At 39.7% G+C, this 16,860-nt stretch overlaps 2 protein-coding genes across 2 annotated transcripts in view; one reads left to right on the top strand and one right to left on the bottom strand.

The window, feature by feature from the left end:
* The window catches only part of METTL25 (methyltransferase like 25), a 51,999-nt gene extending 48,827 nt beyond the window's left edge, over window positions 1–3,172 (bottom strand). The window contains 2 exon segments of the mRNA XM_020584704.2: window positions 7–171; window positions 3,013–3,172. Coding sequence (XP_020440293.2) covers window positions 7–171; window positions 3,013–3,025 — 178 coding nt within the window. The 5' untranslated portion in view covers window positions 3,026–3,172.
* A 1,272-nt stretch (window positions 3,173–4,444) lies between these two features.
* CCDC59 (coiled-coil domain containing 59) lies at window positions 4,445–10,356 on the top strand. Its single transcript, XM_039570322.1, has 4 exons — window positions 4,445–4,590; window positions 5,863–6,085; window positions 6,857–6,956; window positions 9,628–10,356. Exons 1-4 carry the CDS (start codon window positions 4,461–4,463, stop codon window positions 9,787–9,789), a joined length of 615 nt encoding a protein of 204 aa, XP_039426256.1. The 5' UTR covers window positions 4,445–4,460; the 3' UTR covers window positions 9,790–10,356.
* Window positions 10,357–16,860: the final 6,504 nt, after the last annotated feature.

Raw genomic sequence — 16,860 nt, 5'->3', positions numbered from 1 at the left:
ATATACCTGTTGCTCCTTCACTGTTTCCTTTCAGTGCTTCAAGCACATCTTCTAATGGGGTACACACTCCAAGGCTGGACAAAGAATGATATTTAGCAGCCAGGGCAAACAAATGTACATTGATAAGCTTCTCAGAGTTTTCACAAAATGCACTGGAAAAGATGTCATCATCTGCACATAAAAAAAAAGGAAAGGATTTTTGTAAACAGCGCTTAACAGCTCTCTGATAGTGCTGACAGAGAACTACAGACAATAAATACTTAGTATCAGACACAACTGGCCATTTATCTGCTTCCCTAAATGGGAAAACTCATTATTTTTCTTCAGCTGTATTCCCCCTTCAGAACCAAGGTCAAATTTTGCTCTTAGCTGAACCAGAGTAAATGTGGAAAAATCTGTTGTTTCAGCAGACCTACTTTAGTATAATTGACAAGCTAATTCAGTCAACATTATCACTTCTCTTTTGTTTACAAAACTTGCCCATTATACATGTCCTAGTCAGCCTTATGTGCCAATATGCACTACCAGATTTTTTTTAAGGAATGCAGCTGTTCAGCATATGAAATGTTTTGATTCACAATCACTCAAGTCATGTACTTTCCAAGCTGCTTTGTAACTGGTGAACACTGGGAGAATTAAATTAATTTTTATTTCCAATCAGGTGTGGGCCAGTTAGATTCCAATGCATATTTTGTTAGATTCATGATGAAATACTTTATTTTGGTATTACTTAGTACTGAGTTTCAAAAATGTACATTTATTTTTAAGTGAAATGTATTAATATGAATAATTTATTAATTATGAGATTGCTTTGTATTGTCTAATTCCTCTCTATTTTAGCTAAAATGTGAATTCTACATAGTTTTGCTAATAATTTTTATATATTTGCAATTATTTTAAATATATAAAAGGTAACCAGTCCAGCAAACAGTTACAAAGATTTGGAAGAAGTCTCCTGGTTTGTCTTTTCTGTCATAGGTAGATTTTGAGCAAGTACATACCTAGCGCAGTAGCTCTCCTGAATCTGCCATGACAATGGATACAGCTGTTTTGATTGACCTCAGCTCTAATGCTCTTAATTTTCTTGCATGACCACAACTGAAGGTCATGCATATACTACGATCCACTGAAGACAGTCCCAACCATGTCAACATGTTAATTTTCGTGATATGACACTACAAAGGCATGAGCACAGCAAACAAATTTTGTATCTAAGAAAGCAAAAATACTGTCTAAGCTGTGACCAGAATTAACATGGTTTTGTTGTCTGCACAGCACTTCTTACTCTATTTCTCTGTGCTACAAAATCAAGAAAGAAAGCTGCCTTTCTCTATAAACAACTTCCTTGTCTGAACATCCAGCAAATTTTAGTTAGTGCAGTCTTCCTGAAGGATAAGATTTTAACAGGATATTAGAGACGAGAAATAAAGACTGCAGCTTTTAGGGAAAAATGGCAACTTTGCTTTCCAATGTCTCTTCTGTAAGATTTACTTCAGAAAGATAGAAAATAGATGTGCTTTCACTTCTTCAGCAGCTGACATAAAATATATCTACTGTTCTTAGAAATCTCACTTAACTGAAATCAAATGCAGCAATACCCATGTGCTATAACATCCCAGAACTTCCTTATTTGGTGGAAGAACATGATAGAACGAGCAGGATCACATGCAAGATTGCTAGTGTATCACCTGTAATAACACTCCCACCAAATTTAAATTGTTGTCCTAGCTTGCCAACTAAAAGAAAGGAACCAACTGCATTAAGGCATCTGAAGCCTAACTTCAAGCTACGGACTGGCAGTTGGTGAACTATGCATTATTTATGAGTATTAAAAATGTTAGTTTACTTGACACATTTCTACTCTGGATGCTCACAAGAGGAAATCTAGCATGTCTTTTAAACAGTCAGTCGATACATCTGTAAACAAATCTTCAGAGGAAAGAAACATATGCCCCAAAGTTGGAATCACAGCACAAACAGTAATTTACAGTAAAATATGAAAATACTTAAACACAGATTTGTCTGTGCCTGTGTCCAATTTACAGCAATGGTGTGATAAACAGAATGCAATATGGCAAGTGTCAGCTTTTTGATGTATATAAACCAGTTTCTGAATCTAAAAAGGGATCTTACATTTTTCCTCAGGGTAAAAGTCAAAACAAGGATTCCATCCTTCACATGATCATTATAATGAAATTATTTTGAACGAGGAAGAGCAATCTCTGTTTTTGTTGGGTTTCAAGATCTCTAATGGCTTGTTTCTGATCCCTAATGTTATTGAGTTGCACTAATGCACTCAAATAAGCTTTGATACCACATTTCTCTCTCTCTCCTAACTTTAATACAGGCTAGCAGTGTATTAACTTGCAAATGTAAGAAGATGTTTTCAGGTATCTTCACTGAAAAACTCATATTTTACTCCGAAGTATTTTCATCATGTGACTGGATGGACAGATACCACGCAGTCAAATGAGTAAGGCATGAACCAACAAACCAGTAAGCACATGCCCTTTTTTACTACAGTGCAGTCTGTTAAACAGCATAATTTTAAAGTCAGAAAAAAAACGGGCAGTTCTTCCCTTTTTTCTTTTAATTAGCAGAAACAATCCCTGCAGAAACCAAAGAAGAAATGTTGTATTTTAGCCACAGCTAAAAAGCTTCATACTCTTCAAAAGATGTGCCTAATTTTAGACATAAAATGTCTTTTTGTTCCGGTAATTTCTGCATCAGATTCTGTAACATGCATTTTAAATGCAGATTATTAAATTATTTGCCTGTTTTAAAATCTACAAAACAATACTGTGCCCTCCTGATTCTCATTCTACTCTACAGGCCACCACTTTGGTGTTTGAATCATTCCATGGGCCTTCCCATAGAAACAGGATAGATCAGAGTAATTTTCCTTCAGTTTTCTTTATGATGATTTCATCTAACAATTAGTTTTGTTCCAGCCTTTATTTGCATTCAATTTTATGCCCTGTTGCTCTGAATCAGTTCTGACTCTGACACTACCTGTCAAGAACATTAAGCCTGTCCTTGCTGCTTCCTAACAATTTTGCTTGCTGACCAGACCACTATCTTGTTTCCATCTGGCTCTTGAAGTTAATTCATAATCCAGTGTCTTTTCCATGCGCAAATAAACTCGGTGGGATTTTTCCCAAATAACTCAACCCTTTAAAAATGAGTCTTACAGTTAATATTTTGAGAGGTCTTTAGATCCAAGGAGAAATGTTGCTAGTGATGTAGCAATTCACAGTCCTTCAATCTCTTTCTGAGTCCAAATCATCAAGAAGCACAGAAGAGCTCTTGGGGGAAGCTCTGTGGAGCCTTCTTTTAGACTCCACACACTTTCCTGCCTCACGTGCCACTTAATACAGGATTTCAGAGCTAACGCAAAGTGACATCTATCTACACTCCATACGCTTTGGCACGATGTAGCCTTTTCTCAGCTGAGTGCTTTGTCCGGGATTTCACCTTGGGTTTGAAAATGATCTCTTTGCTGGGCCTCAGTCCTCCCAAATACCAGAGCTCTCAGATGCTTTATCTTCATTTCTGTACCCTGCCTGAAGGAGCATTATCGGTATGTTTCCCTCCCATTTGGACTGCAGTACATTCAGGAACAGTTTCCTAGCTGGCTTCCTCTCCAGTTACGTGAAAATTACTAAAAATATGAAGTGCTTCTTAAACAGATCTTGTCAGAAATAAAACAGCTGTCTTTCTCTGCCAGACACACTGACTCTTACAGATACACAGGGAAGCGGCGTTTCGGCCTTTCCAGCTGTCCTCCGCATCTCCAGTTTCAACACTCGGAGGACTTTTAACTGTTAATCTTTCCACTCGTGGAGGCTTTTTGTATGCTTTGTTCGGTTTGGGGGCTCTTTCATTCTACTTCTATTCCGGAGAAATCAGTCAGAGTGAAGGAATCTGACACTTCGGAGCTTCATTTCGTTTCCAAATGAACAGGATGAAATTAGCGACATGAGACCACCGTCACAACCGCCACTACCGCGAGACCCGGCAGTGCAATTCCCAGCCCGGCTCCGCTCCCTGTGAACCGTGACGGTCCAAACACGCCCCGTTTCCCGGCCGCAGCCGAGCGGCGCCAGCTCCCCGCGCTCCCCGGCCCCACTCACCGCACGGCGCCGCTGCGGCGCCCGCGCCCGCCGCCAGGGGGCGCGCCAGCGGCCCGGCCGCGCGCAGCGCCTCGAGCACGGCGTCGGGGCGCGCCGCCACGAGCCGCTCCCACAGCCCGCGCGTGAAGAACTCCACCGTGTGCGCGCGGCACAGCGGCAGCGCGCGCCCCACGAACCGCGCCGCGCGCCGCAGCGCCCGCGCCGCCGCCGCCGGGGGCAGCTGGGGCGGGAGCGCGCGGGGCGGCCGCGACATGGCCCCGCGCGCGGCCCGTCGGCGCCGTGGCGCAGCTCGCTGACGTCGTCTCTGTGCGCGGCGCCGGGAGCGCAATGGTGGCGGCGCGGCGCGACGGGCCGGCATCGGCGGCGGGCAAGGCGGGCGCGGCGGCCCTCGGGCCCGGCCGAAAGCGGCGGTGGAGGCCCGTCCTGCTGCGCAGCGTTGTTGGCAGCGTCCAAGAGGGTGAGTGGGGGCCGCCGGCGGGCCTGAGGTGGCGCCGAAGGAGGCCCGACTCCTTGGCCCAGCTTGGAGCTGGCCCGACCCGGGCGTCCCGGCTGGGGCCAGCCCTGCCAGTCTTAGCGAAGGGTTTGGGCTGGGGGAGCCCGCAGCCCCGCCTCGCCCGAGGCCCGAAGGGTGTTCGTGGCCGTGAGCTCGGGGCCGGGGGCTGCAGGGCTGGCTGGGGGCGGAATGTTTGAGCCGGAGCTCCCGGCGCTCGGCACTGCAGCCCCTGGGCCGGGTAGCCATGGTCCTAGTGTTTAGGACTCGCTTTTAGTTTTCTCTACAGAAAGCTGTGCGCTTAAAAAGGACGCATGTTTGAAAAAAGTTTCATATTATTGATGGGTAGTTATGCAGATGTAAAAATGCATAGGAAAAAGAGCATTTCCTTCAACAGCACTTTGCTGAAGTTGCAGCTTTGGAGAAAGAATAAAAGAAAAAGTTGGAGCTAACTTGATTTCTCTTTAGAAACAGTTTTGTTAGTGAATATTATCTTGAGTAGATAAGTAGATCTTAAGACTAATGCAATGAAAAATAAGATATTAGGAAAACAAGTGTGTTTAGCTTCAGCGTTCTTATGTCTTCTGTAGTGGTCGAGACTGAAACAGCCAATATATGTGCTCTGCTTTAAGCAGAAATGATTCTATGATGCAGGTATAGAAAAGCTCTTCCCGGACACGTGTAGAAAGGAAGTAGTAGTAATAAAATACTGTTTAAATGAAAAGATGTAATGGATTGTTAATGTAGAGTAATACGGCGATTTAGTGACTTTTTTTCCTGTGTCACAGCAGCTTCAGGCTTCTGCTGCCAGTGTTATTACTGATGTCTTCTTGAGAGTACCTTTAGGAGCTTATTTTAAAATCTATTTTGATGTTGCTTACGAGGTTGTCAAAAGTAGGAGTGAAATGAAATGTTGATACATCTTTTCACTGGATTCAAAAAACATTGGCAAAGGTGTGTGCTGTTAAGTGGGTGTTAAGTAGCAATGTTTGCAATGCTTTCTCAGGGGTTTAGGCAGTAATTTTCAGTAAATCTGTACAAGCTGCCATGCTGCAGTAGGAAACAGACTAATAATAGTGGTTTTTTCCTTGAGCTTATGATCGGTCCTTATTAAAATTGCCACACGTAGTGGCTTTTTTCAGTTTGGAAAGAAAACAAATTGAAAGGGTCCTGACAATTGAATGGTTTGGTACTATTTTAGTGGAGGTGTATTTAACTCCCTTTTTCTTACGCTTTCAGGACGTGGATTTGCATTTCGGAGGAAACAAAAGATTGAACGACAGTACAGGAAATTATTGAAAAAGAGAAGACAAGTGCATTCACTACAGGATAATCAATTTACTGATACATATCCAGAGCACTTGAAACATCTTTACCTTGCAGAGGAAGAAAAGCTTAAGAAGCGGCGCAGGACTCCAGGTGATTCAGTGCCGTCAGAAGAAAAGCTTAATAAAGCAGCAGAGTAAGTTTTCAAAGTATGTCTTTAAAAAAAGTAATTATTTCCACCACTAAAGAAATATTTTAGATCTTAACAGTTCATATGGACTTTAGTGTGGTGATTTGCTTTACTAAAAATGCCAATGTGTCTTAAATATTTTTTCCTGGTTGTTGGAAAAATAAATGGCAGTGTAACTGGTTTTGTACTTGAGACAATGTGGCGTCATTGCACAGTATTGCCACCAGATGGAGATGAGAATAAAGCAAAAATTTTTTTTTCCCTCCATAAGAGAGTGGTATTTCTAAATGAATGTTCTTGTCACTCTGCAGTTGCTTCCATGTGTTGGAACTAGTAAGTGAGAATGCAGCTCTAAACTAGTACATGCAGGTTTTCTAGCTCTGAGGAGCTCGCATGATGGGAAAAACTTTTAGGCAGTCTTTAAGCTTCAGGAAACCTTATCCATGTGAAGGTACAGCAGATAAGGTGTATGTATTACTAAAAGTTGTGTGCAGTCTGGTCTTTGGTACATTTGGCATTGAAGGAGTTTAGTTTGTTGTGTTTTCATGCTGACTGCTCACGCATGACCTGGAATGGTGTTTGGTATCATGTAAGAGTGGTGCAAACAATTCATTCAGTGTAGAAGAGTGAGTCTTCTGAAATCTGTACTTGTAATATTCCCTGAACATGCAAAAAGCACTGGAAGACTATGCTGTGATTTTGCAGTGGCTGTGGTGTCTATGGTTATGTCTGCTTGATGATAATCAGTGTCTCAAGAACATGTACTTTTTCTTCCAGGCCAGTTGTGACTCAAGAGAAGTTTAAAAATAAAACATCCAACCAGAAGGCAAAAGAAGAGTATGAGAAAATAAAGGCTGAGCGTGCTAGGAAGAAAGAGGTAAATCTTAAACAGAGTTCTCTCTTGATTTTAAACAAAATGTAGATTAATACCTTTCCTACCTCTCAGTCTTGCATCTGAACCCAGAGAAGACCGTAGGAGGTATTGGTACTCTTTCAGTCTTTTTCAACTTGACAGTAGTAGTCAGGCACGCAGGCGTTCAAAGGATCATTCTCCTTGTTCTTACTATTTTTGTCTTGCAGTTGCCGTTAGCAGGATTTTATTATATCAGTTGGTACATGAAGGAAGGCTTAGAGCTTGATCTGCATACCCCAGTGGATTATATTAGACCCCTTAAATATTGTAGAAAGGGAAGGAATAACAATACTATCATGTGATGAAAAGTGAAATACCCATCCTATTTCTTATGGCATTATCATAATGCAGCCTTCATTTTACCTTGTTATGTACTTTGACCAACAGTGAAACAATTAAATGTAATAGTATCCACAGCCAAAATCTTTAGCAATTTCCTGCGTTTGATTTTAATTGGAATTATTTTTACAGGACATATTTTAATATCATTATTGTCAAATAGCTCACTTGAATCATTAATTTGAGAGATCCTTATTTAACTAGGTTTTTTTCTCTCCCAGGGTGTTCTTTGTTGCTCTGTAAAATGGCACAACGTGTAACATTGCAGAACTTTTGTAACCTCCTGCTAACATACTAAATTTTGGTAGCTACTGTAAAAATATTACATAAATACATGGCTGGATAAAACACACCATTTCTTCAGTTCAGCTGTATTTAGTTTTGTGCAAGCTGGTCTGTGATTCTGGGTGAGTTACATGGTTATTCAGCTGATGGCTGCTTTTCTGCATATTAGCTACAGATGTTGTAAAAACGAAATTAATGTTATGACCAGCTTATTTAGAGAAAATGGGAACAAGCAAAACCCCAGCAAGACTGCAGGGACTTTGCTTTGAGCAGCACATAAGAGTTGCCTCAGCAGAGGTGTTTGCATTTTCAGTTTTGTTAAAGATAATTAGGCAAAACAGTAGCTAAGTGCCCCAATAGCAGTAGTCATTTAAATGGAGTACTTAAGTCGAACATGATGAAAAAATGAAGTATGTACTTTGTGTTCGTGTGTTAGCAAACACTAGATTTGCTGTTACTTAACTTGGGAAGAGAAATAAGCCTAAAGACACAATTTTGGCCTCCTCAAAGGCCTTTTTTGGCCTGAAAAAACAGGATTTAGTAAAGATCAGAAAAACTATGAATGTGAGTAACAACTGTCTAAGTAAGGTGAATGTTCTTGCTTTGAAGTAAGCATTTGGTTGGTAGCTTAACTGGATGTTGTTTACCTAGAGTATGCTGAAGAGCAGAAAAATGATTAGATAGGAAGTGAATTTACAGGTAAGTTAGAGCTGAGGCTACTCTAGTTTTTTAAAAAAGGGGGAGTAAATTCCATTCGTCATTATGGTAAAAAAAGTCAAGGATTCTGAATGGAGAGAGGTTATCTGTTCATATTTTTGCAAATGCTTGTTTGCTTGATTGTTTGGGGTTTTTTTCCCTGTGGCATCTTAGATTTCTGTTCAGAAATCTTTTCTTGAGTTATGTCTGGTTAATTTTATATGTCAGATTCTTATTAATTTTTGTATATCACTGAAGCTATTTATTCTGTGGAAAACAAAAATATGATCCATAAATTATAATCTGTTGAGGCATTCTGCAGAAATGCTTGCCTGTGTGGTCAGCATGGCACTGCATTTCGAAGAGTAAACCTTATGAAAAGAAATTATCCAAATGAACTGAAACAGTCTTTCAGTCTGATTTGTGACTGCATTGCATATTTTGGTAGGACATGATATAAGTAAAGTAAGCCGGTTATCTTGATTGTTGTGGATGTTTGCACAAATTATTGAGTAAAATTACAACACTAGAGAAGGGTGTGAGATGTTGGATAAAATCTGAACATAATATTATGTTGGTTATCTATATATGGATGGAGTGTCCCATATATAGTTAACACTCCATTAGTGGTTTGGTTCCATGTGGGCTTCATGGAAGGTTTTACAGGTTGATTTGGTTAGGGTCTGTGGTTTTTCCCTCTCTTTTAAAGGTAAAGACAGCGGTCTGTGTTGCTTCAAAGAGGACAGGCCACTAATAGTTTGATCTGGATTAATTTCCCCTAGATAATGCTGTCCTAGTATCACAAACCTGCCCAACTCATGGTCCAGATATGTCCCATATCCTATCTGCCTGTACCATGCAGAGGTGTCCAGTATCCTAGCACTTGCCACTATCTGGATTGGCAAAGTACTTACATGGGAGCTGCTGGATCACCTTTTTCTTTCTTGAACTCAAGAGGAGAAAGTGGGGATTTTTTTGCGAGTTGGTCATTTAAGGAGAAAAGTCAAGGAGCACATTTCACAGAAAGGAAATAGTATACATTGCAGCAACAAACCTTATTGTAGGATGTTCTACTGAAGAAGACTTGGCTCTTCCCTTGAAGCTGTATACTCTTGAGGCTGTATAATGTGTTTTTATTGCAGTATGTGCTGGAAGAGCATCCTGATTCAGCTTTAGAGAAATGGTGTTTCTAGTGGCAGTACAACACCTAATTGCCAGTACCTATACAAAAATAAACTGTATTGCTTATAGATAGCTTCACAGTCATAGTAGGTTGGTAATTGTTTCATAATTTTACATATTTATTTAATTTCAGGAAGCAGAAAAAAGAAAACAACAAAGAGAAGAAGCTCAACGTTTATACAAGCAAAAGAAAATGGAAGCTTATAAAATACTGAGTAAGAAGACAAAGAAAGGACAGCCAAATCTAAATTTACAAGTAGAATTTCTTCTTCAGAAAATACAGCAAAATGCATAACCCCTGCATGTATTTGAGTTAGCTGTGGACATTTTATTAAATTACTGTTAATAAATAATGTCTTTTTGCTTCTATATTACTTTTGTTATTGCCTTATCTCATTAGTCCAGTAATTATATATTCATCCTGAAAATATGTATTCTATTTGAGAATAGAATGAGAGTGAAAGGGATCTGGTACCTTGAAAATAAATGGTCTGTATTTCTAAACTTAAATTCTATTAGCTGTATAACATCCTGAATTCAAAATAATAGGCCATAGCACCATCTGAACATGAATCTAATACTTCCTGCAATTGGGACTACTAAAGTTACACTTACTTGGGAGGACTAAAATGATCCATGTGACATATTTGATAGCTCATGAACTGCCAGTTCTAGGAACATGTTTTGTCTGCTCTTGGATAGGTTTGGCACATGAAAACAAAGCAGATAGACTATACTTGGATGGCTATTATTTATTGTTCTTCACAAAGAATAAAACTTGCTGAAGGTCCAGATTGATTTGAATGTAAAGATCTTGGTAAAATAATTGTTGCTGCATTCATAAAGCTGCTTTGTAACTGGACCTACCAGGTGTGAATTGCTCTACCTTTTGTGTATAGCTTTGTCATGAAATTTGTTTTCTTCTGTGTTGCTTTTAATCAATAGCAATTTGGGTCAATACTTTCAAGTCTGGATTTATATATTTTCCCCAAAAGTGAGGTTATCCCCACATTTGTTTCTATTTTTTTCAATATCTTGCCATCAACCCAGTTGACGTAATGCAACATTGGTCTGTTGAGAAACTATTATTTGAGGATCCCACTTTGTGGATTAAAGAGGGAAAAAATTTTAAACTAAGATAATAATGTTTTAGAAACTTTTTCAATGCAAACTTGCTCACTAAAAAATGTGTGTGCTGGTTTTGGCTGGGGTAGAGTTAATTGTCTTCACAGTGGCTGGTATGGGGCTGTGTTTTGGATTTGTGCTGAACACAGGGTTGGTAATAGAAGTTTTTTGCTGAACAGGTCTTGCACAGAGCCAAGATCTTTTCTCATCCTGCCACAGTGGCACGAAGATTGGGGGTGCCCGAGAGGCTGGGAGGAGACACAACCAGGACAGGTGACCCCAACTGAGCAAAGGGCTATTGTCATGTAGTGAAAGGTATTCTGAGTAAGTGATAAGTAAATGTGATAGGGAATTCCCAGAGCATTTTTTTTACCAACTGAAGGTAGCTTTTTTGTCCTGTTTAAAGAATAACATTCTAACTAATGTTTTTAACATATTCTGTAGTGAGTGAGGGTACTGTCTAGAGGCAAGTAATGTCATCTGAGTATAAATCACAGGTATCACTTGTTGAGATGTATTCCATAGGGAGTTTATGGCAACTAGTTCAAACACCTAGACTTCCAGAAGTAGTTGAGATCAGTCCATCTTGTGTCTTGAAGAAGCCTTTGCAAGGGTCATTTAACAACACTTAATTAAAGTCTGGGATTCACGGTGCAGATCAGTTAAAATTTAGACACAGTGCAGAATGGTGGAACTGTCCTGAATGACCACACACAGCTGAACACAACAGCCCCGCAGGGTACTGTGTCTGCAGCCACTTTACAGAGAAACCTTAATTTTGTTCAGTTACCCTTTCTTTCTCCCTGGATTTGGTTTTTATTTTTTTAGTTCAACAGTAATTATTTATTATAAGGTAGGGGTTTTTTTTCATTTTTTACTTGTTTTTGTTCTTTTGCTCTCTTGCTTTTTCCTTTTTTCTTTTTTTCCTTCTGCAGTATTATGAAGTATGAGGACTTAAACTGCCAATGACAGATGGAGAGTACATGATGCACAGTTGCTAACATGTCACTTGAATCTAAAAGTCAAATGTTGGCATATAACTAGAAATAATTCTCATATTCAGTGCTTTAAAAATTAAAACTATTGTAATACATTATATGTTTTCAGTGCTCAACAGAAATCAGTTACACATTGCTTTGTGTTAATATTTACATTCAATTTATTTTATTGTCCAGTTAAGTTAGATTAAATACAATGTAAAATAAATAAATACAGATCTTTTCAAGATAGAATCCCAAACTACATACTTAAAAATGAATTTTTTAGTTTGTTCTCCGTCTCAAGGCAAGGACCACTTGTAGATTTGTTTATAAAAGTATCCACCAGAATAGTCAGGCTGCTGCTGCTAAGTGCTTGTTTCCCTAAGAGTTCCATATGTTAATTGAGTGTTTATATTATACAGTCTTGAGGCTGATACATTTCATGCTTCCTACCTACACCAGTTTTGTATTGCTCACTGGTGCCAGGACTGCTGTATTTTAGTTGAGGATTTTCCAGGGAGGAGTGGAAGAAGCTGCCCTCCACAGATGGCCATCTTATTGGCTGGAAATTCATCTGGTCTTAGCATGTGGGATTTGCTGTGCGCATATGAACTCTGCATTCGGTGTGCACACAGTATATCTGATCTGGCCCAGACTCGTCAGATTTATGGCAGGAGGCTTTGCAGCTGATCTGCACAGATACTGAGCATTTGAAGCTTCTAGAAATTTTACAACATGTTTACATACATGGCACAAAATTAGCTTTCTCAGCATCACTGAGTGTTGGCAGCACGACATCCAAGTCTGCATCCGCACTACTGGGTATTCAACAGTTATGTGAAAACATTTGATCATCAAGCTTCATCAGACAATATTGGATACAAAAAGTCCACTAGCACCAATTATTTAATAACCCTATTTGTTAATAAATTAAAGACAACCTTATTTTTTATAAATGTATCTCCCTTTGCTTTAGTGTCCCTTTTCAGTTTGTGTGTTATTTCCTGATGGTAATTAATAATCCCCCAGCATTCTGCACTCTGGAATCAAGGAGCATGTATCTGCTGGAGACAGAGTGTCTCCTCACACTATAAAGATGTAATATGTGATATTTTGTATTCCACTGTAATCATTAATGCGAGATTTTGTCATCTCAGAGAAATATGTTAAAATATTTGCTTTTAAATACAGCACATACATTTAATTCTCAAAAGACAATGCAGTTAAAGCTTTTTTTAATGCTTTTTGAGTTCTCCAAATGGTCCATTCTGTAGAAATTACGGATATAAAAACCATGAATTCATTCTCTGTCAAAGTTTTTACTGATATTCATGATTTTTTTTCTCCTACCTAATTAATTTTGGTGGGGTTTTATATTTTGTTACTGACAGATAATATAAATAAAGCTGTTATCTTCAGTGGAAAATGGTGTTTGAGTCTAGTGAGGTAGACAGAGTTCCTTTTAAAGTAATCTGGTATGCATTAAAATACATTTAGAGGTTGATAAACCGGCACACATTAAAATATCAACTTATTTGAGGTGTATTTTTTGCAATTATTGTATATGTGTCAATACGTTGAATTGCACTGCAGGTCTGAAAACACAGAGCCAGTTAATATGCACTGTACTCAGGATTAAAACAAAGGGGATAGAATATCTACACATAGGTACCTGTAAACACTGGTCTGATTTTCGGGCAATTTCTTAAGATAGTCACTTTTTATTTTAAAACAATGTCATCTTGTCCAGGCAGTAGTGATTACTGTTGTCAGTGTTATTTTAAAACCAATTTTATATATATATATATATATATATATATATATATATATATAATTTTGTGGTAATTTCAGTCTCTGAACATGCAAGTTCAGAGCTGCTGCTCCTTGATCCATACAGTACTCCTCGCCGAAGGCAGTGGAGGCATGCTGATAAATTGCCTTTGCACTAGGAGCAATAAATCATGCCAAAACTTTAAAATGTTTTATATTTAACAAATATTTTCTTTGGGAGTGCAGAAAGGGGACAAAACACAGTTACAACATACACAGGAACACCTTTCTCTTCGTCATCATACTTTGTATTACAGCAAGTTATCCAATTTTCAGCTGCATGAGTAGGGGCAGGGCAGCGCTTCCAGCCCATGTCCTCACTTCCTATCTCTGTTCAGAAGAAGCACCCGTAGGAATGGGCTGCACCTTCAGTCAGTGGGGCTTAAGCACATCCTTGGTGTTAAACATATAAAGAGAAACAAAAAGGAAAAATAAAAATCTACCTCATCATTCCTCTGCCCTCTTATCTTGTCTGGTTGGTTTATTCCTGAAGTTGCAACCTAAGTCTTATTAATTTCTGACAGAGTAGTTACCTTCTTTTATTTTACAAGAAGAACGAGAAGAGGGTCTGGGGAACTACAGGTCTGTCAGTTTGACCTCAATGCCAGGGAAGGTCATGGAGCAGATCACCCTGACTGCCATCACACATCAGGTGCAGGACAACTGGGAGATAAGGCCCAACCAGCATGGGAGTATGAGAGGCGGGTGGTGCTTGACCAATCTCATCTCACTGTACATAAAGGATAAGGGAAAGTGGATAGTGCTTAGTGGATAAGGGAAAAACTGTGGATGTTAACTACCTCAGCTTTAGCAAAGCCTTTGACACTGCCTGCCTGTAGCTTGGGTGGGCGTACTCTTCACTGGGTTAAGAACTGGCTGGATGGCCAAGGCCCAGAGAGTGGTGGTGAATGGAGTTCCATCCAGCTGACAGCTGGTCACTGGTGGTGTTCCCCAGTGTAGATACAAAAATGCTGCTAGCAAGGATTTTCTTGCTATTTTCTAAGTCTGTGAGAGACTTTTCTCTCTCACAGAAGAGGTAGCGGAGTGTGTAAACAACCAAGCCACCTGCAACCTTGAAAAATCTTGTTTATGGTATAGTAGAAAAATATTTTGACAATGGATGTTTTAGGATTTTAGCCAATCACTCCAAGGGGTGGCTGATCCTTTGTCCAATTAGACTATGAAGAAAAAAGTCTATAAAAGAGTTTGTAAAATAATTAAATAAATCAATCTTGCTGCGCAATTCCTGCCTGCTGGATCTTCCCTCCTCCTCCTCCCTATGGCTGCGGGACACGGTGAAATACCCTAGGGCCCAGGTCTGTGGTAATACCCCAGGGCTCAGTATTGGGGCCAGCCCTGTTTAATATTTCCATCAACAACCTGAATGAGGTGATCGAGGGCATCCTCAGCAAGTTTGCAGATGACACGTAATTGGGCAGGAGTGTTGATCCATTGGAGGGCAGGAAGGGTCTGCAGAGGGATCTGGGCACTCTGGATTGCTGGGCTGTGGCAAGTGGTATGAGGTTTAAATAACACAGAGTACCAGGTTCTGTATTTGGGTCACAACACACCCATTAAACACTTCAGCCTGTGGGAAGAGTGGCTGGAAACAAGCCCAGAGGAAAAGGACCTGGGGGTGCTGGTCAACAGTGACTGAACATGACCCAGCATGTGCCCATGTGGCTGAGAAGGCCAATGGCATCCTGGCCAGTATCAGCAATAGTGTGGCCAGCAGGACCAGGGCAGTGGTTTTCCCCCTGTACTCGGCACCGGTGAGGTCCCACCTCAAGTTCTGTGTCCAGTTCTGGGCCCTTCACTACAAGAAAGACGTTGAGGTGCTGGAGAATGCCCAGAGAAGGGCAGTGGAGCTGATGAAGGGTCTGGAGCACAAGTCCTATGAGGAGCAGCTGAGGGAGCTGGGGATATTTAGCCTGGAGAAAAGCCTGGAAAAAAGGGGAGACCCCATTACTCTCTACAACCACCTGAAAGGAGGCTGTAGCCAGGTGAGGGTCGGCTTCTTCTCCCAAGTAACAAGTGACAGGACAAGAGGAAATGGTCTCAAGCTGCACCAGGTAAGGTTTAGACTGGATATTAGGAAAAATTTCTAAACCGAAATAAATTTTTCATGGAAGTTTTAAATTCCAAGTAAATTCTGAATATTGCTTATACCTTCAGCATTCACAACTGAAGAAATCCTAAGGATCTTGGTTAGAAGATGGACCTACAATATTGTTTGCCAAAATCTTTGATTCTGGAACATACAGGTATTCTACAAAAGTAATATATAGTCATAACTTTGAGAGTAAGACACTTAATTTTTAAAATATTTTAAACTTTCTGAAGATTCTTGGGCTGTATTTTAAACTCTTTTAAAATAGATAATTACCTTCCTTGGATTTGGATTCACAAACCAAAAACATTGGTATGGTGAAGTTTGGATATTTACTATTTAAGGAAAAACTTGTAACTGAAAAACAAAAAAAGGGAAAAAAACCAGATCAGAAGTGAGCTTAACCTGAAACTGTAATGTGTAGGTAGGACTCTTTTTCATTTCCCTAGAATGTCATTTGGCAAATGTTAAATTAAGCTATTGCAGACCTCTAGCAGCTGTAAAAAGCCACAATACTATGAAACAAAAAAACCAACCCCCCCTCCCCCTCCAAAAAGCAGGAATAGCTAGAAGCATCTCTGTCTGTCAGTTTGTATTAGGTATCTCTCAAAACAGTGCAGTCTCCTAGAAAATTATGAACTTGATACAGAAATGATTCTTTGACCTGTGGTATAAGAAATGTAACAACAGAAGATTAGTGTATGACTTGTTTGCAGTTTGAATTATTATCTAATATGTTTGGGCTATTATTCCTACTCCACCAAAATCTAATTTGTACTGAAGACTGCAGACTTTTGCATCTGTTAACAGTTGCAGATTAATTACAGGCTGAAAAGCTTTTCATTATCCTTTAATTTCATTGTGTTTCAGTATCAGTCCTATGGTAGTATTAATAAGTCGTAAACAGATATTTGCAGAGAACAGCAGAGCATTTTATGTGAAAGAGGTTTATTCTGGAGTGATTTTGGTATTAGATGTAAGGAAGATGTCATCATTAAAGTGGTGGGGAATCAGAAAAGTGTATTTTTTATTTCTCAATCTGGAGTGGAGGAAGAGATCGTGTTCTCCATGGGCACGAAAGTGTTTCCCTAAACTGTGTTTCTTTCTTTGATATATTAAATGTGCACTTCCTCATAAGCTTATATTTTTTAATGTATAGTGACACACCACAGTTTAGCTGGGGGCCTGACAGAAATAAAAGGAATGGAAAGCACAGACAGTTGGAGAACTGGTAACAACCGTGTGTTTCTTTATGTAAACAATATTCAGCATATATGAACCACTGTTTTATAAAACCGGTGTGTGTATCTGAAATACCTTA

The sequence above is a fragment of the Corvus cornix genome, chromosome 1A (assembly GCF_000738735.6).
Source record: "Corvus cornix cornix isolate S_Up_H32 chromosome 1A, ASM73873v5, whole genome shotgun sequence".
In the NCBI taxonomy this organism is placed as follows: domain Eukaryota; kingdom Metazoa; phylum Chordata; class Aves; order Passeriformes; family Corvidae; genus Corvus; species Corvus cornix.
This window is presented reverse-complemented; position numbering and strand designations above follow the sequence as displayed.

Coding starts and splice junctions, on each gene's coding strand:
- CCDC59 (XM_039570322.1), top strand. CDS start 4,461: ATGGTGGCGGCGCGGCGCGACGGGCCGGCATCGGCGGCGGGCAAGGCG. Junction 4,591..5,862: donor TGTTGGCAGCGTCCAAGAGG/GTGAGTGGGGGC, acceptor TTACGCTTTCAG/GACGTGGATTTGCATTTCGG. Junction 6,957..9,627: donor AGCGTGCTAGGAAGAAAGAG/GTAAATCTTAAA, acceptor ATTTAATTTCAG/GAAGCAGAAAAAAGAAAACA.